The following is a 19,584-nucleotide window of genomic DNA, read 5'->3' as shown; positions in this document are numbered from 1 at the left end:
AAATAATGAACAAAATCATTAAATCAGAGAAATTGCACATTTAAAACACCTGAAATGTTTAGCTTACTTGTTAATATTCAATCATTTGTTACCTGATGATACAGGTTTGAACACAATCCTCCCGAAATCAAGTAAAATTAAGAGTTTGACGGATATCCACATATGAAAGCACACAGCAACTAATCTTTCCATAAATTTAGATTATGAATCCAGTCCTAGGGACGATCTCAGGTAGAAATACTTTTTGTTGAACATCTGGTTAATTAATTGTTTGAAGATTCAATACAGTCAGAAATTATGTTTTTGATTTTAATATATCTAATATGGAAAAAAATGTGTCATAATTTGATATAGAAATTGAGTTCAACATCAAACGTTTTCTTTTTTTTACAAATATTGCACATTTTAAAACATTGTACATTTAAAGAAACCCAGTCTTTATTAAACTTGATTGTGTTTCACTGTGACTTTAAAAAAAAAACAAATGTTCAGTATTAAACCATTTCTAAACCACTGAACAACACAGAATCACAAAATATACACACACTGCTTCTATTTAGCAATGCTGACAAACCGGTCAATGATATGATAGAAAAGATTTTATTCGTCAAAGAATAAGGAATACACTTAAATATTATACATATACAACCAATTACATAAACAGGACAGTAATTAAGATCACTGCATCCCATAATGAAAAATAACTTATTTGCAAAGAGAAAAGATAAGAAAAGGGAATCATTGGCATGTGTTGAATCCTCAAATTTACACCTTAATCCTGAACCTCATCTGTGGAGAGAGAGAGAGAGAGAGAGAGAGAAGTTTCAGAAGATGCATTTAAATACATATGAGTGTTCAATATGCAAAAATTGAGAAATGAGAACAAATGACATTCTCAAAGTGAGATACTCTAGTTGTTACTCTAGAATAGATCTGGACAGAGTGCAACTGAATAACACCAACATCAGGTGAAGTGATCAGAAAAGCAGAGACACCACCACCATAATTTGTTCAAAATTAAGTTAAAAAAACAAATTAAAAATTAAAATAATCAAAATGATATTAAAAAATATATATAAAGTTGTGCAATTGCGTAATTAACCATTTTTTTTAATTACTATTTAAACCATTCTGCTAAATTTCATGACATTAAAATGAGGTCACACCGGCCACCAAACTCCCGAAGCCACAGTGTATTTGAGCGAGTGAAATAAGCCCATATAGAGGAGAGACACCGGCAGGTTTACAGCAATGATTACAGTCGACACGTACAGTTAAATACTTAGATCAGCGCAGCGACTCACAGGATTCCCTAAACAGACACACAGCAAATACTTCAACACACCTGCAATTTCTAGACATTAATATTGGAATTTAAAGAAATAAAACACACTTTCCTATGCATTATATTTAGTGATGCACCGAAAGTTATTTTCTACCGAAACAGTGATTAACATTTTCATTTAGACGAAAACGGAAACCTGAAATAAAGTTTATTGAATAACCAATTAATCACATTTATTTCATAATCAACACTAAAAGTTGCAGTTGCATTATTTAAATAGCACTTAAAGCTTAAACTTTTTAATTATATAATTTCATTTGTACTACAATTCATTGTTGAAATGTAAACATTAAACAATTGCAATAAAAAAAAAAATCTTCACACATTTTTCCAGACGTACATTAAAAAAAGACAACAGGTTAAGTCAAAATAAATGCAATAGTGCATATAATTATCAAAATGCTCTTCTCCTCGCTAGTTATTTTTTCTAGCCAACTAAAAAATGATGGACATTGAATAGTTTTTCTGAGGTAAATAAAACATTACACGGTTTACAAGCTGTTTTATTGACATCTTTCCGCAGTTAAAACACTGATTGAGCGACTGCATGAAACATAATACTAGTTTAGTAAGAGATACTAATTTTAGTAAGTTGTACTGTCTGTATCTTTCAGCAGAACTTCAGATGTTCATGTTTATTTGGTGCAATAACTAGTAGTAAAGAGAAAGAGATGATCTGTTTATTGTTAGAATTTTATGAGAAAATTTACAGAATTTGAATTTCATATCAAAAGTAACTAAGCACAAAGCTTACTGTTATTATTGCGCTACATTATATCATGTTTAGTAAAGATTCCCCCCCTATACATGAACCAAGATCTTTTAATCTGTGCTGTTTGCAGTTGATCAAAATTAAAGTCCATTAAAAACGAGAAATAAATATTGCCAACCCAGCAATATCCATGTGCAGGAAAGACACACACGAGCCATCAAAACTGTTTCGGCAGCAACTGAAAATCTATTTTTCGGTAATTTCAATGCATCACTAATTTACCATGTGCTCTGGATCTTCATACCAGATAAGAACTACATGGTCTTGGGTTCATGTCTACAGAGAGAGCGTTTTCTTAAACAGAAGTGTTTATTGTACCTTTTTGGCATTGGATGATTTGGGGGACTTGTTTCTGGGAGACTTCCTGAGTGTGGAGTCCAGAGGAGACCTGGCGCTCATGGCTGAACGCAGGGCACGACTGGCCACGCCGGGAGACTTGCGGGCGCTGTTACGCAGCTTGTTGAGGCCGCGCTGAAGCCTGCTGTCACCTCGACCGCTGTTCTTCGGGGTGTTTACAACAGTGAACACCACAGATTGCCTTCGCTCGGCCTACAGGTGAAAGAGGGACAGCAAACAGACATTAATACTGTATGAAACAAACCCTTTTGGATATTACTTTTGGCCAGGTTATCATACAAACATGCGAAAATGAGAGAACCAATGAAATATTCACTAAGTGTGTGTTTTTCTATGCATTTCTTATTTGCATAGTAAAATAAAACCTGTAGCTGTAGATTTTTGCTGAATAATTGTCAAGTTTAGCGTTTTGTTCTTCCCTCATATTTAAAACATAAAATATTTTCCTCATATTTTGGTTTAATTAAACTTGTAGGGCAATTTAAAACGAATATACCCTCCAGACATCACTTTAGGCCACTATTTTTTTTTTATAAAGGTCTGAAATATAATTTACTTCCTCATTTTGCTTTACGACACATAATTACACACAGCAATTACCACAAAAATGTAAGTACATACATTAGACAACCGTTGTAGCCTTTATGCAGCAACGTTTTAGTTGCCATTTTAAGGGAACACATGGCAAATTATCTTTCAAAGTTGACCTAATATATTCCTATTGTTTTTAAATAAAGCTGATTGTAATAACGCCAACCACAAACTCTAAAAGCAAGCTTCATATTTTAATTTTGGAAATTAAAAACACTTAAACACACTACTTTAGCTACTTTATAAACCACTAGTAGCAGTGTATCCAAAATAGCTATTTAGCTCAATTCTGGAGATATTTAACAGCAGTTTTGTCCTCAAATAAAGTCTAGGATAGTAACGACCACATGTGTTCAACAAAAGTACTTCACCGGAGAGTTTGGAGGTCTGTTTTGACTATTGCCGAATCTGCCTTTAGGTGTCATTGGTCGCGGGAAGCAACTTGCCAATTTCTTCGCCTGTGGAAACAACAGTCTTGAATTTTAGCAAGGTTTCTTATCCAAAGAAAATTCTTAAACATTTCTCAAGTGGGATGAACATTTGCCTGTTCTTATTGATCTTTCGTACCTCAGGTGTGTCTGGGCCTTGCAGTTGGGACCCAGGGCGTTTGGTAGCCAACGGGCTGCGTTTGTTTTCTGAAGCACGTAGGTGTGAGCTTGTTTTCGTGAGCTGAGAGGCCCGGTGAGCAGCAGTGCTGGAGCGGATCTGACCCGGCAACATGGTGGCGCGCTGAGGCTGGGAGAGCGCAGGACCCTGGGTCGAACTTGCTCCGGGCGCAAGGGAGAAGCGGCGAGAGTTCAGGGTATCTAATATTTGACCCGGAGCCATGGAAGCACGTCGGATCGTCTCATCCGGGTCACCCATGCGCAGGTCATCGTCGGTTACGGTGAACGAGGGTCCCAGACTGGGCTACGGAGGCAGAACAATACGTTTGATTCTAGCTTTAAACAAACAACGCAGCTAAAGCTAACTATTACAAGCTTACCCTGGACTCCAACGGGTAGCTGCTCTTCAGGTGAGGCAGACAGACTTTGTTTCGTGCCTGCAATTCGGCGATTCGCATCCAATCATCGGAAGCATGTTCAGGTTCATTCTCCGCTCCGATACAGAACGTACTGGCGGCTACACAACACACAAAATAAGTTAGTTTACTTATGCATAAATGATATGATAAAAAATTGTGACTGATTTAAAACGCAATAAATAAAAAAAATGCTGCTTTTTAAGCTGCACAATTTGGCTAAAAATTTATTATATTTATCAATATGACAATAAAATAAAAATGATAAAATAATTGTATTACATATCTTCAATAATTCTATTTAAAAATAAAATATTATTATTGTAACATTTCAGTGTAAACTCGAGTATTTAATACAAAATAATATAATAAAAATAATTGTATTTTACAGTACAGCAATTTTTATTATAAAAAGTTGTGCTTTAGAATACAATAAAGAATATATACAATTAATGATTCAAGAACAGAACAATTATATGTTAATGACTATAAAATATCTTTTATCATTTTGATTATTTACAAAAAAAAGCAATAAGAAATATTACTATTGTAATATTTCATTAGAAAATAAAAAAAACGAGTACTTAATAAAAGATAATAGTAATTTTATTTTACATTACAACTGCAAAATTACAGTCTTTCTTTTTCAAACATTAAACCATCAAACTTTTTCCTTAAAGTCTTTAAAGCCAGTTTATAAGCACTTATAACTTATTACAAGTATGAGAAGATGGTTGGCGCATGTTGAGTTCCCAAATGCATGTTATAAGCGACCCAAACTCAAAGCAGATATGCAGAGACGAGTTTGTGTGGAGATACCTTTACTGTGAACCAAACCTCTCTGAGCCAGTGAAAACACAGTGAGCTTATCACGTATAAATGAACACAGTGACGCGCTTCACTCTGGAACACGCAGAACATACATTTCAATGTATTTTGATAATCTCATTACGCCATATCGCAAATTTTATTTTATTTTGATTAATCGTGCAGCCCTAATCTAAAGTATTGTGCAAAGTAACTAAAAGCAATGAGGTCTAAGGACAAAATTTCACCTCTTGGTGGGGCAATGGTATGCACGGTACTTCTGCGATATCCAGGCAGATTTTGAAGGGTGTCTGCTTTTGATGAACTTCCCTCTGAGAGGTCCAAGGAGATCGGTCGTGAGTGATGGACTGCCAGGTTGGGCTGAGATCGGGCAGAGTGCATACTAGAAAACGACTCCTCACCTTCAGCACTTCCTGGTGTTTTCTAAACAAGAACGAAATAAACAAACTCTTTATAACCTTTGCAACCCAAGAAGCCATGAAGAGTAATATTACTAGTCAATGTCTATTTAAAGGCAAATCAGCTGGCCATCTTGAGAAGCTATTTTCAGTCATGCAAGTACAGCTATCTATTCTCTTGTATGTGGAAATAGCGAAATCTGCTTGCCAAACTTACAACTAAATATTTAAAATCAGCAATATGGTATATTCAGCAAAATGGATATTTCAGGTTGGTCCAACCAATGCACGTGCAGCACTGACCGTGAGCAACAGCATCTGCAGTGATGTGTGAAAATTATGGTAAAAACTGTGTGTATCGTGTTGGTCCAGTCAAAGTTTTATGTAAAGACCTGACAGTGATTTTACTGATTGGCACTTTAATGTTGAAGGTGGAACTAACTTTACGATAGCCAACTCAAACTTTTTTTTAAACCCAATGATGTGTAGAAAGCAAGACGACATTTGTGCATTTCTTACCTTAGCCAGTGTGATGTTGATAACTTGTGTAGTACGTCGCCTCCGAGCCGAAGCGGTCAACTTCTTTGCAGAGTCAACCACAAGATCGCCAATGGAAGTGATGCTGGACTCTAGTTTGCGTTCAAAGGCATCGCTGTGATCTGCTTTGCGCTTGTTGCCTTGTTGACCCATTGGCGTGAAGTAGAGAGTCTCCAGGGATTCGGCCCGTGCATGGCGTTTAGCAGCCAAGCGCTCAGAACTGCGTACTAGCGGAGTGCTGGATTCACCCGGCACAGCTGAACGACTGGGGAAAAAGGTGCAATGACACGGCATGAGTTACCTGGAATACTATGCGAGAAATCTGCACAATTGTGCTGGTTTAGCTACCTGTCAGGGTTGAGTGAATCGTTCAGCTCAAACTCAAAGCTGTCGGTGCTGGTGTCCTGGCGTTTCTCTGGGACTCTGATGTACTGACTTTCTCTATGTCTCATGTGCTCAACGTCATCAGTCATCTTCCTATGCCCTCGCAGTTGCCTATCAGCAAAGTCAACCTGAGACCAACACACAATCAAGCATGAAATTCAACAGGAAACTCAAACATTTCAAAACTTTTTTTAATTTTCACATTATTAAAACATTAAGAATGTAAACTAACTTGTGCCTCCAAGTTTTTCACTTTGGCGACAAGGTTCTTCTCTTTGGCGTTTGCCTGGTCTAGCTCCATGCGCGCTAGCTTCAGTTCTGCCTCCAGAGCTTTGACTTCCCTCTTACTGGCCTCAAGTGATTGCTCGAAATTTTTGTTCAGTTCCTGAGCCTCCACCAGCAGCTGCTTTTTACCGTTGTAGTGATTCTTGGCTTTCTCCACCTGAGGAAGAACCATAAGACAGCCATTGAGTTTTTAAACAAGGGCAGGTAATGTCAAACTGGAGCAATTCTTTTGTGCAATGAGGATTCTTCAAAACATCAAAATGCATGAAAGAAACACAGCAAGATCTAACTCAACACAGACCTGTGATTTGTAGTGCTCTACTGCTTCCGACTTTGTCTTCAGCTGTTCCAGAAGTTCCTGATTCTGTTCCTCCCACTGTCGGGAAGCCTTTTTAAGAGCAAGGATGGAACCGCTTTTCTCCTCAACCTTCAACTCCAGCTCAGCTCGAATCTTCTGGGAGGCGTCACACTCCCTCTGGAGAGACTGGTTGAGAGAAGTAAAATGGCTCCTTTCTTGCCTCAGCATCTCCAAATTCTGCTGGTAGCCATCCAGTTGATGTTTGTCGGCATGAAGCTCAACAATTCTCTTCTCCAGTTCCTCCTTTGCCTGATGCATCTCAATGACATCTTTTTCCTTTTGTTGGCACAGCACTTCCATCTGCCTCAGCTTTTGATCCAAAGACTCCAGAAGATGGTTTTTGTCAGTGACCTCACAACTGGCAGTGTCTAGTTGTCTCTGTAGTGTTTCAACCTTCTCTTCAAGTGCAGTGCGGAGATCATCTTCAGACTGTTTGGCCCTTAATTGTTGATCATTCATTTCATTTTGAAGAGAACTTATTTGAGCTTCCCTCTCAGAGGCAAGAGTGGAGACCTCTTGTATTTTAGCCTGAAGTTCACTTACGTCCTTCTCGAGGTCCTGAGCCTTTTCTCGAAGTTTCTCATGTTCGCAAGACTCCTTTTGAAGCAACAGAAGCTCAGATTCCTTCTGAGAAGCTGCAATTGTAAGCTCTGACACTTGCGTCTTAAGAGCAGCCAAGTTCTCCATCAATGTGTTGTGTTTACCCTCTAAAACAGACATCTCCTGTTGCTTCTGCACTTCATTTTCCTGGTAAGTGCTGATAATTTTATCATTGAGAGAGGTTACTTCAGTTGACAGGTGGTCTCTTTCTTTCCTCACCATCTCCAAGTGCCCCTCCAGTTGTTGTTTCTTAACAACAAGTTCATCAATCCTCTTCTCAAAGTCCTCCTTTACCTGATGCATATCAAGGACATCTTTCTCCTTTTGTTGGCACAGCAGTTCCATCTGATTCAGCTTCTGATCAAAAGTCTGCAGAAGTTGGTCTTTGTCTGTGATATCAAGAGTGGCTGTTTCCAATTGTCGCTGAAGGGTTTCTACCTTCTCCTCCAGCTGACTGCGGAGATCATCTTCAGACTGTTTGGCCCTTAACTGATCTTCCAACTCATTTTGAAGAGAAGCCTCCCTCTCAGAGGCGAGAGTGGAGACTTCTAGGATTTTAGCTTGAAGTTCACTCACTGTTCTCTCAAGTTCCTCACGCTTGGCAGTCTCAAGCTCCTGAGCCTTTTCTCTAATACTTTCTTGTTGGTGAATCTCATTTTGAAGCAAGAGAAGCTCAGAATGTTTCTGTGAGGCTGTAGTTGTCTCCTCTAATAGCTTCTTCTCAAGGGCAGCCATGTTTTCCTTTAACTGGTTGCATTCTAGCTCTAAAACAGACATCTCCTGTTGCTTCTGCACTTCAGTGTCCTGGTAACTGCAGATTTTATCACTGAGAGATGTTACTTCAATTGACAGGTGGTCTCTTTCCTTTATCACCATCTCCCATTTCTGCTGGTACTCCTCCAGTTGTTGTTTCTCATCAACAAGCCTCTTCTCCAGGTCCTCCTTTGCCTGATGCATCTCCAGGACATCTTTCTCCTTTTGAAGGAAAAGCCCTTCCATCTCCTCCAGCTTTTGATCTAAAGACCCCAGCTGATTGTCTTTGTCTACAGCACAACGATTGACCGCATCTAGTTCTCCTTGCAGGATGCCAACCTTCTCCTCTAGCTCTCTGCGGAGATCATCTTCAGACTGTTTGGCACTCAATTGATCCTTCAACTCATTTTGAAGAGAAGCCTCTCTCTCAGAGGCAGAAGTGGAGACCTCTAGGATTTTAACTTGAAGTTCACTCACTGTTCTCTCAAGTTCCTCACGCTTGGCAGTCTCAAGCTCCTGAGCCTTTTTTCTAAGGCTTTCTTGTTGGTGAAGCTCATTTTGAAGCAAGAGAAGCTCAGATTTTTTTTGTGAAGCTGTAGTTGTCTCCTCGACCAACTTCTTCTCAAGGGCAGCCATGTTTTCTTTTAAAAGGTTGCATTCTACCTCTAAAACAGACATCTCCTGTTGCTTTTGCACTTCGGTGTCCTGGTAACTGCGTATCTTATCATTGAGAGAGGTTACCTCAGCTGACAGGTGGTCTTTTTCACTCCTTACCATCTCCAAATTCTGCTGGTACTCCTCCAGTTGTTGTTGTTTCTCAACAACAAGCTCATGAATCCTCTTCTCCAGATCCTCCTTTGCCTGATGCAATTCCAGGACATCTTTCTCCTTTTTAAGGAAAAGCCCTTCCATCTCCTTCAGCTTTTGATCTAAAGACCCCAGCAGATTGTCTTTGTCTGCACCACAACGATTGACCGCATCTAGTTCTCCTTGTAGGGTTTCTACCTTCTCCTCTAGCTGTGTGCGGAGATCATCTTCAGACTGTTTGGCCCTCAATTGATCCTTCAACTCATTTTGAAGAGAAGCCTCCCTCTCAGAGGCAAGAGTGGAGACTTCTAGGATTTTAGCTTGAAGTTCACTCACTGTTCTCTCAAGTTCCTCACGCTTGGCAGTCTCAAGCTCCTGAGCCTTTTCTCTAATACTTTCTTGTTGGTGAAGCTCATTTTGAAGCAAGAGAAGCTCAGAATTTTTCTGTGAAGCTGTAGTTGTCTCCTCTAATAGCTTCTTCTCAAGGGCAGCCATGTTTTCTTTTAACTGGTTGCATTCTACCTCTAAAACAGACATCTCCTGTTGCTTCTGAACTTCAGTGTCCTGGTAACTGCAGATTTTATCACTGAGAGATGTTACCTCAATTGACAGGTGGTTTCTTTCCTTTATCACCATATCCCATTTCTGCTGGTACTCCTCCAGTTGTTGTTTCTCATCAACAAGTCTCTTCTCCAGATCCTCCTTTGCCTGATGCATCTCAAGGACATCTTTCTCCTTTTGAAGGAAAAGCCCTTCCATCTCCTTCAGCTTTTGATCCAAAGAGCCCAGCTGATTGTCTTTGTCTGCAGCACAACGACTGATCGCATCTAATTCTCCTTGTAGGTTGCCAACCTTCTCCTCTAGCTCTCTGCGGAGATCATCTTCAGACTGTTTGGCCCTCAATTCTTGATCTTTCATCTCATCTCGAAGAGAAATTACTTGAGCGTCTCTCTCAGAGGCAAGAGTGGAGACTTCAAGGATTCTAGCTTTAAGTTCACTCACTGTTCTCTCAAGTTCCTCACGCTTTGCAGTCTCAAGCTCCTGAGCCTTTTTTCTAAGGCTTTCTTGTTGGTGAATCTCATTTTGAAGCGAGAGAAGCTCAGAATCTTTATGTGAAGCTGTAGCTGTCGCCTCAGCCAGCTGGTTCAGAAGAGAGGTCAGGTTTTTCTGCAACACGTTGTGTTTGGTCTCTAAAACAGACATTTCTTGTTGTTTCTGCACTTCATTTTCACTGTACCGGCAGATCTGCTCTTTAAGAGAGGTTACCTCCGCTGACAGAACCAGCATTTCTTCTTTGTTTTCTGATGCGGCTGAAGAAGCAGAGTGAAGCTCTTGCTGGAGTTTTTTAACAGTCTCCTCATGCTCTTTGCGATTTGATTTGATCAATTCGTTTATTTCAATATTTTGTTCCTTCACAAGCTTCAGCTCATGGTCAACAGAGTCATACACGCTCCTCAGACTTCTGATTTCTTCATCTTTCAGGGAAATCTGCTCGGACAGTTCCAGAATGTGAGTTTGGAGGCTTTCGATTTTAGTCAAAGCCTGACTAACCTGGTTCTCTCCTTCAGATTTCTCCTGTCTGAGGACATTTATTTGGCCCTGAAGGTCTCCAACGGCCTGCAGATGCTCATCAAGCTCCTGCTGCAATGTGCATGCCTCCTTTTTCAAGGAATCATTCTCCACTACCACTTTTTGATGCTCTTCCAGCTTCTTCTCATATTCCTGAACTGTGTTCTTGGCGCTTTGCAACTCAACAATCAGGGCGTTCAGGGAGTCTTGCTGTGATGCTCTCTCCACTTCCAAACCCTGGATCTCAGCGTGCAGAGTTTGAACCATCTTGTCTAAAGAAACAACCTTCCCCTCCAGCTCTTGTCTCTGTTGGCGGAGGTCCGCAGAGATTTTGATCTCTGCTGTCAGCTGCACTTCCACTTGCTGCAGACGAGAAACATCACTTTCCAGAGCAGATATCTGCGCAGTGAGCATTTCTTTCTGACTCCGTAAGGCCTCCTCCAAGGTTTCTCTCTCCAAACGGATGCTGTTGACAGACTGCTCCAGATCGAACACAACCATCTGTAGTCTTCTGGTTTCTTTTTCAAAAGAGGCTCTCTCCTCAGCCAACAAAGCCTCAACTTCCGTCTTCTCCTTCTCAAGACGGGAAATTGTGTCCTGAAGCTCAGCGAGTTTAAGAGTCAGATCTGCCAGCTCCTGTTTTAGCTTTTCCCACTGAGAAAAACAAAAATATTAAAAATGTTAGTCAACATTGGTCAATTCTATGAAGATGTTTTCAGCTCAGTAAGAACTAAATAGTTGTTTCTTACAATATTTTCCTTTTAACTGTCAATGCATGATGTACTGAAAGAACATGAAATGAGCTTTAGATTCTGATTAACTCTGATTACAGACTGTTTTTTATAAATCTGCATATGTGATGGACATCAGTCATGCTAATCTTTAGTAGCTCCTTTGAAGGCATCTTCAATAAAACAGCTAAATATTTAGAAAAGCACATACAAAAGACCTGAACCGGAAGCCATGCAATCTGTTTGCAAGTTCGTTGAACATTTTTAGACATACTGACCAAATTATAATAATCTTTCCATCAAAAAACAAAATATAACCCTGTGTAAACATTATTATGACAGAAAGACAGAATATCTCACCTCCATGATGGGTCCCAGAACCTCTCCTCTCTCCTGAGACTGAGCTTTCAGGAGCTCATCCTCCAGAACGGAGATCTTTCCTTGAAGGATCTGCACTTTCTCACTCAGACACTCCTGAACGAGGAGAACAGGACGAAGAAAACAATACAGATTAATAAATACCAGTCAGGGAGAGTACAAAGCAATGAAACACAACCTGATTCATTTAATTGAAATGATCTACCCTGTGTGTGACGGCCTCGTTCAACTCGTGCTCGAGAAACTCCTTTCTGCTCCTCCACTCAGCCAGTGATGATTCATGAGCTAACGTGAGTTTTGTAACTTCCTCCTCGGCTCTCGCCAGCTGAGCAAAGGTGTTTCGCACCTGATGAGTCCAGTGTGAGAAAGAAATTAGTTTTAAACAGGTTAGCAAGACAGAAAGGAGGGAAAAAATAAAAGTATCTCACCTGAGCAGCGAAAGTTTGGTTCTCCTCTGTTAGTTCATCAATCTTTTTGTCCTTCTGAGAGTTTTCGGTTTTTAAATCATGGCACTGCTTCACAACTTCGTGCACTCTGCGGAGAAGACTGTACAGAACAAACAGCTTTACAATAAGTCTTATTTCTTAGAATTAGCTAATGCATTAACTAACATGAACTAGCAATATATTTCATAGCATTTGTTAACCTTTTTTAGCCTACACAGACATGCTTACGGCCTGTTTACACCTGGTATTAAGGGTTGGCCATATACCGATAGACACGATTAACTGGTAGAAAATACACATACTTACGTGCCAAAGTGACTATGTCTTTGCAAGTAAACCCAGTCCTTTAAGTCTTAAGTGAACGTAAACAGTTGAGAAAGAAAACGCACAACTATGTTAAATCCGTGTAGTCGGCCTTAAAGTAACAGCGGCCTAATTTACCTGGAGCCGTAATTAATGTTTATCAAACAAAAAATAGAAAATCTCTCACTGTCCTTCACTGAATCACTTTTGTAATTTTAATAAGAATAAATGTATAATTAATTTACACAATGAAGGATTTGCAGTGTTTCAATACATTTGATTACTTTTCAATGTATTTAGTATTTCTTATTTCTAGTGCTTGAAGTTTTTCAGGTAGGCCTATTTCACTTGTGTCTTTGTTCTATTGTAGTTTGTTTTCCTGTATGCTTGTAATTAGTTTGGTTTTTTTATCACCGTTTACTTTTCCGCAGTAAGCTTGAAAGTTTTTTTTTTAGGCAAATATTAGTTAAAATGATATTGAAAATGGTGACAAGACTTATGAAATTTCAATGGTATCAAAAATGTTGATATAAAAACCTTATTTAAAGCAAAAATAACTATATCGTGCATGTCTGTGATCGTAAAATAAAATTACTCATATCATGATATACGATTTTGGTCCTATCGGCCACCCCTATCTGGTATTAAGAAGCGTTTTTGTCAATCGGAACACAAATGGACGATGCTAAATACAGGTGTAAACGGGGTCTGAAATGTTTTGAGCTTGTCCCCTTTCCACCACTTCCAGAGGTAGTTGAAAACGCATTCGATTTGCACCGGATTGCTTTTGTAGTGTAAACGCTCATGTGTTCAAACAGCCACAAAAGACCCCTACTCTCCGCCGACTGTCTCGTAAACATTATGGGAAGAGCGCTAGCCAGACGGGGTTTAAACTTTGTCGGCTGGAGACACAAGTTGGTTTATAAACAAAAAAAAACGTATCAAGCACAATGTTCTCTCACCATTCCTGATTTCTAACACACAAACACATAGTGTTTGGCGAAATCTTGCGTCTATCAAAGCAGAAACAAAAGCTGATGCTTTCCGTCGTCTCCGGTCGGATTTTCCTATGTAAATTGCGTGAGCTTATATAATCCATTAGATTGAAAGATCTGAAAAAGACCCATACATTTACCCACCCACAGAACCTCCCCTTGAATAAATCAGGACAGAAGTGGTCGAAAAAGGAGAAAAGAGACAGATTAAAACTCCAGGTGTAAATGGGAATGTGTCTCCCTCGTCTACTTGTGCTCCGATCGATAAAAACGCATCTTAATACCAGGTGTAAACAGGGCCATAGTCCACCTTCCCCTTCTTGTTCCTCACCTCTCGTTCTTCTCCTGCAGCTCCAGAAGAGCAGCTTTATGGTCATTCTCCAGTTCTCGTTGTTCTCTCAGCATTCGGTCCACCCTGTGCTGCAGCTGGACTATCAGACCCTCTGTGTGCAAAAGAGAGACAGAAATTAAACCAAATTCACACCAGAGTTTACCTTATTCACTCTAGGCGGCATATAGGATACCTTTTTCTGAGATGATGTTGATCTGATCAGTCAGTTCTTTCTCCAACTCGTCTCTCACGTCTCCCTCATGTGCCAATTCTTTCCGGAGTCTCTTCAACTGGAAATGTGGTGTGCTCATTACATCCGGCACTGGAGAGCTGGAGATCAGGGATGCATGGGTATTATTTGGGCATTTACCATTCAGTAAATTAGAACTTGAAGTTTCCAACATCAAGCAATATTTTTATGAAAGGGAAATGCTGCGAAGCAACAAATCAGCACATATGTGATGCTTAAAGAACTATTCTGTCATTGAGTTCAGCTTAATCTACGACATTTGTAGTGTAATGTTTATTACCACAAAAAAATGTTTGACTCGTCCCTCATTTTCTTAAAAAGGAAGGCACCTTTAATGGAAGCGAATGGGAGCCATTTTTGGAGGATTTAAAATCACTTACATAAATTCTTCTGTTAAAAGGTGTGAATTCGTTGAGCTGTAAACTCATTTTTATAGTCGTTTTAAGGTTTATGCCATTGTGATGTCATGGCGAAAAAAGTTGTACAATTGTATAGAACTTTGGCAACATATGGTTAGTGAGCCATTTTTTCACAATAAAACCATGTTTACATGGGAGGTAAATATAAATGGAAATAAAAATGATGCCACAAATGTGTTGAGTGAGATTAAGTTGTACTGAATATTTCATAAAACTTTAACTTATTGTTTTTATTGTAAACAAAAAGTATTTTCAATAAGTACTTGCTTACTTGTTAGCATCGCTGATAATACAGTTATAACTTTCTGAAGCAGTGACTCATTTAACATTTTGGATTGTTTTAGTCAAGAAGCCGCTTTGTCCTTCACCGTGGGATCACTGACCTGTCTGAGCTGGAAGCCACTGTGCAAAGCTCTTGAAACTGAACTCTGGGAAGCCGTTGGGACCGGCCGAAGAACGGAGACTCCTCGTCAGTGTACAAAAACGAGCTGCCGCTGCTCCCACCGCTGGAGTTCGCAACGTTCGTAACAGCTAGAGACAGATGATTGATGAGCAAAGATTACATTAGGTGTAAATATTACAGATTTCACCATACTTTTCCAGTTGAATGATCACTTTTTTTGTATTACAGGTTATCAGAAATGTTATGTTTAAGTATGCAAATTAGACATTATTTAATTAGATATGCACAAATTTTCATAATTTCCAGAACAGAAATCCAAACACTGGATAAAGACAGGTTTAAAAGATTCCTTTTGTTGACATAAAATTGATTTTGATTTTTTTTAATCACTCAAATCAGAAAAAAAGAAAACACATTTTCACAATGTTTTTAAGAATAAAATAAAATAAGGGTAATGATATATGAATAAACCCCTCTGTGTATATTAAGCTGCTGAAGTGGAGATTTCTGACTCGGTGAATGAGAATAAAAGCCTTTAAAGATATAATTTGTAATTGAAATCTACAGATACAAATAGATAAAAGTGCACTAAAATAAACACTAGTGTATTTTGGATGTTTCCTTTCCACTAGTCTGAAACAAAATGTTATGAAAACCCAAAAAGCCCAAAACTGACCATGTAGTGTCTTGCTTTCATTTACATAAGCATTATCCACATGTCTTATGAAAATACTGATGCAGTCAATAATGCTGAATAGTGAAAATGTGTTAAAACACGCAATCACGAGGCTACTTACGGTCTTGGTCTAGAAACTGATCTAAGCCTTCGTCTAACGACAAACCATCAAGATCAACTTTAACAAAACGAAACATGGATGTAATCTCCGGCTGACACAGACAGAGAAAGAGAAACAAAAGAACCTTCGTTAAAGAGTGACAATTTCAAAATGAGCCAGAACATTCATTATTTATTTCAGTAAATATAGATATTTCAGTAGATATAGAGCTACGGAGAGCGAAGCATCTAGCGGTCGTTAAAGACTCACCAACTCTGTTCTTGAATCCAAGGGTAATAGGTTGCCCTTTTTAAAACTGCAGTAACAAAGCAGAAGCATCACCTGTGCACAAATAAATGCACAACATTTAACCTGCATATCATTAAAGGAACAATTCACCCTAAAATTATTTGACATGCCTTCCATCTAGAATTTTCAGTGCATTTCAGACAGACTGGGAACAGAGGAGCTGCTATAATGGACATTAAAACATGTTAACGTATTCGATTACACCCAATAAACAACATAATGAACTTTTAAAACACCATCATATGACCCCCTTTAAAAACCACTATGATATATTCATAAAATATTTCAATATTTTAGATGTTACAGACCACCAAATATGATTACTCTCATGCAAGGGGCCCCATCCCAAAACTTAAAAAGACAGCTATATATTTTCATGTAAAAAGCCCCAATTTAGACTAATTTAAATTGGCATAATACACTAGTATAGACTATAGTTTCTATTAAAGTGCCCCTATGTGCTCTTTAATGCAGTGAACAATATAATTTGTGAATGTAAAATGTCTGCAAAGTGTTAAAGATTAAAGTGCACAACAGATGAAGTTATTGTCTTAAAAAAAAAAAAAAAAAGTCAAGTCGTCAGCAATTCCAGTCTCACTTCCCGTTACAAACCCATGTAATGTAACAATGTAACACATTTGCATAATTCCAGCCTATGGTCCTCATTGGCTGCCTGTGAACAATGTGTACTTTGCCCCACCCTCAAATACTTTAGTTGTAGCTGAGACTGTAGTTTGTTTCGTGTTGTCGGCATGTCGAGAAAACGCTGTTTTCTACTTTGATGCACATCAAAAGATTGAGGACTCGCGCAGGAATTAATACTATAAAACCGACACCATTGTGACTGTTTGTATCACTCTGGATATATAAGTGCTGAGGAAGATCCGGAGCTAAAATTCTGATGGCAGTTTCGTTTTCCGACATGTGCTGCGACCAATCACAACAGACTGAGCTAGACTGACCAATCAGAGCAGAGCAGGCCCTCAGATAGGAGGAGTTTAGAGACTGAATCTTCGAACAAACCATTTTCAGACTCTTTAAAGAAACACTCAACTGTTTTTTCATATTAAACTATGTTATTCCCTTAACTAAGACGAGTTGATACATACCTCTGTCGTCTCAGTGCGTGCACTCAATCGCTCTGGCACGCGGCGACACTTTGATAGCACTTAGCTTAGCCCAGTTCATTCATTAGGGACCAAACAGAGATGAAGTTAGAAGCGACCAAACACCTCCACGTTTTCCCTATTTAAATACAGTTACACGAGTAGTTACACGACCAAGTATGGTGACGCAAAATAAAACGTGGTGCTTTTCGAAGCGGGTAAAATGGATAACTATAATGTATGGCGGAATAGCACTTGGGAGCACTTCGACTAGAACCAACGTGACTTTTTACTGCGCCGAGTCGAAGTGCTCCCAAGCGCTATACCGCCATACATTATAGTTATCCTTTTTACCCGCTTAGAAACTTCATCTCTGTTTGGATCCTAATGAATGAACTGGGCTGAGCTAAGTGCTATCAAAGTGTCGCCGCGCGCTAGAGCGATTGAGTGCACGCACTGAGACGAGAGAGGTATGTATCAACTCGTCTTAGTTAAGGGAATAACATAGTTTAATATGAAAAAACGGTAGAGTGTTCCTTTAAGAAATTAGGTGATGTACAATGTGTATTATGAGGAAATTAACGTGTTTTTTTTTTTTTTTTACCTTGGATGCATGTAAATTTATTGAAATTAGGAGCCTTTAAAATAACATAACAGGGACATTTTAATTTACATTGTATTAGGTCTTTTCTTCTACACACTATAGTACAGTATTGTTAGATCTATATCATAATCTAATTGTTTACTTTAATTACGTTTTATTAGATAATATTTTAATCAATATCTAATATTTATTTTAATTTATTTATTATCATCTATTTAATATAATTATACATTTTAGTGGTCTGTATTATTTATTACTCATTTAGTTGAAACCTCCTGATTTAGAGCACAAATACCTTGGCAAGCTGGAGCTCCAGGTCAATCCCTTGAGTGATTTTCTGTAAGATGAGGAAACTTTGTCTTTTGGTGAGGTGAAATGTATCTGCATATGGAAAAGAGAAAGTTTTAAACAAGGAGTTCTTACCTTAAATTAGCATACCATAATGCTACTTACCATACTGTCACTACTACAAAACAAATTATCTTTTATTTCATAACATCTATGACAAATGAACTAAAACTACAAATGTGGTACAAGCATGAAATTGTAAAAGAAAGACACGAGCACAGATTTGAAACTCACCATGCGAACCACTGAGGATGATTTTCAATTTCTCATCCAGGGATAAAGTCTTTAAAACCTCAATGTTCATCTCCCCATTTCTACAGTAATGGATGATGCATTAGTCAGAGGCTAATTAGCCTAAGTTGCAAGTTATCATGGCATTTCCATATGACCACCATCTCAAAATGACAACTCACAGTTTGCCGAAGATCTCCAGGAGTCGGTTCCCATTTCTCATGTGAACGAACTCCCAGATCGGCTTCTCGGGAAACATGGCATTCATCTGTCAAAAGGACAACCGTCAATATTAAGATATCTTGAAACTTTACAGAGGACACATTTGAGTTGTTAAAATTATAAAACAGACATTACAACGTTAAACATGACAATAGACTCAAATAACTACCCAGACAGCAACATAGTGTCGGCCCACATCTGGTATGCGTGGAATCCACATGTGCCAGATGTGTTGTGCCAGACACTATGTTGCTGTCTGTCATTATTCTCTACATTTTTTCTTGAGTAAAGAAACCAAAATGATATACATATATGTAAGTTCTGTACATCTGTGGATGTCACACAGTAGAATTTAAGCAATACTTTGTTAGTTTATATTATTTAATTTACCTAAAATATTCTTAAATCACTTTTAAACAAAACTATTACTTATAATTCTGTTTGAAATCCAAAAGGAACACATTTGTGTCAAAGTGCATTAAAATGAGAGAACTGTCTTACCCATATGAAAAGTGGTCCCACCTTGGTCCTGTTGACCTTCATGGTGGACTCTATAAAACATTTTAAATCCGTCGTAATTAAACCAGCAAGATGTCATACAGATTACGAAGTGTGCTTGATGTTTAACGTTACACTTATGTTGTTAAAACTACTTCTGCATAACAGATAGCCTACTATAACAGCACAAAGATAACATTTCTTCGATGACATTTGATTATTTTAATCATAATAAACAAAACTCAAACCTATGACACATTTCCGTAAACTTGTGCACATAAACAGTCTTAATATGACATGCAGTGCAAACAGACACAAATATAATCAACATTACCGTATAATTATGCTCAAACAGTAAGTTTTTGCTTTGTTTGTTTGTACTCTGCAGCGTTTTGCCCGCTTACATTACCAATGTTTAAGCAACACATCGACTGTGGCAGAAATACTGTCCTCATAAAACATCCAAAAAGCTGAATATACTTTATATTAATGAATTAGATGTTTTACCGTGATTTCGGGTTAAGTCGAAGCAAAGACGCACACCGAATCCTTCACTGAAACATTTTCAAATTCAAAACTCACAACGTCGAATTGTATCTGAACAGCTATTGGTCATCACGTGATGACGC

General features: G+C 38.5%; 1 protein-coding gene across 3 annotated transcripts; it reads right to left on the bottom strand.

Moving 5' to 3' along the window:
• Positions 1-418: 418 nt before the first annotated feature.
• numa1 (nuclear mitotic apparatus protein 1) lies at positions 419-19,544 on the bottom strand. 3 transcript variants are annotated; one of them, XM_084419367.1, is made up of 24 exons: positions 19,463-19,544; positions 18,959-19,008; positions 18,418-18,503; positions 18,239-18,318; positions 17,952-18,037; positions 15,908-15,979; positions 15,659-15,749; positions 14,842-14,989; positions 13,983-14,119; positions 13,790-13,901; positions 12,143-12,260; positions 11,920-12,060; positions 11,697-11,810; positions 6,820-11,259; positions 6,466-6,675; positions 6,198-6,361; positions 5,832-6,114; positions 5,142-5,337; positions 4,051-4,187; positions 3,633-3,974; positions 3,437-3,523; positions 2,436-2,666; positions 1,273-1,312; positions 419-789 (listed from the first exon to the last, which is right to left on the bottom strand). In XM_084419367.1, the coding sequence occupies exons 2-23, from the start codon at positions 18,998-19,000 to the stop codon at positions 1,301-1,303; spliced, it is 7,329 nt and encodes a 2,442-aa protein (XP_084275493.1). In that variant the 5' UTR covers positions 19,001-19,008; positions 19,463-19,544; the 3' UTR covers positions 419-789; positions 1,273-1,300. The 3 variants fall into 3 exon arrangements, with proteins under 3 accessions (XP_084275493.1, XP_084275492.1, XP_084275491.1); XM_084419366.1 differs by lacking the exon at positions 1,273-1,312 and having other exon boundaries at positions 586-789; XM_084419365.1 differs by lacking the exon at positions 1,273-1,312 and having other exon boundaries at positions 586-789; positions 15,659-15,757; positions 15,910-15,979.
• Between the last annotated feature and the right edge of the window lie 40 nt (positions 19,545-19,584).

The sequence above is a fragment of the Rutilus rutilus genome (assembly GCF_951802725.1).
Source record: "Rutilus rutilus genome assembly, chromosome: 9".
Taxonomy (NCBI): domain Eukaryota; kingdom Metazoa; phylum Chordata; class Actinopteri; order Cypriniformes; family Leuciscidae; genus Rutilus; species Rutilus rutilus.
The sequence above is the reverse complement of the archived record's forward strand: the minus strand, read 5'-3'. Positions and strand labels throughout refer to the sequence as shown.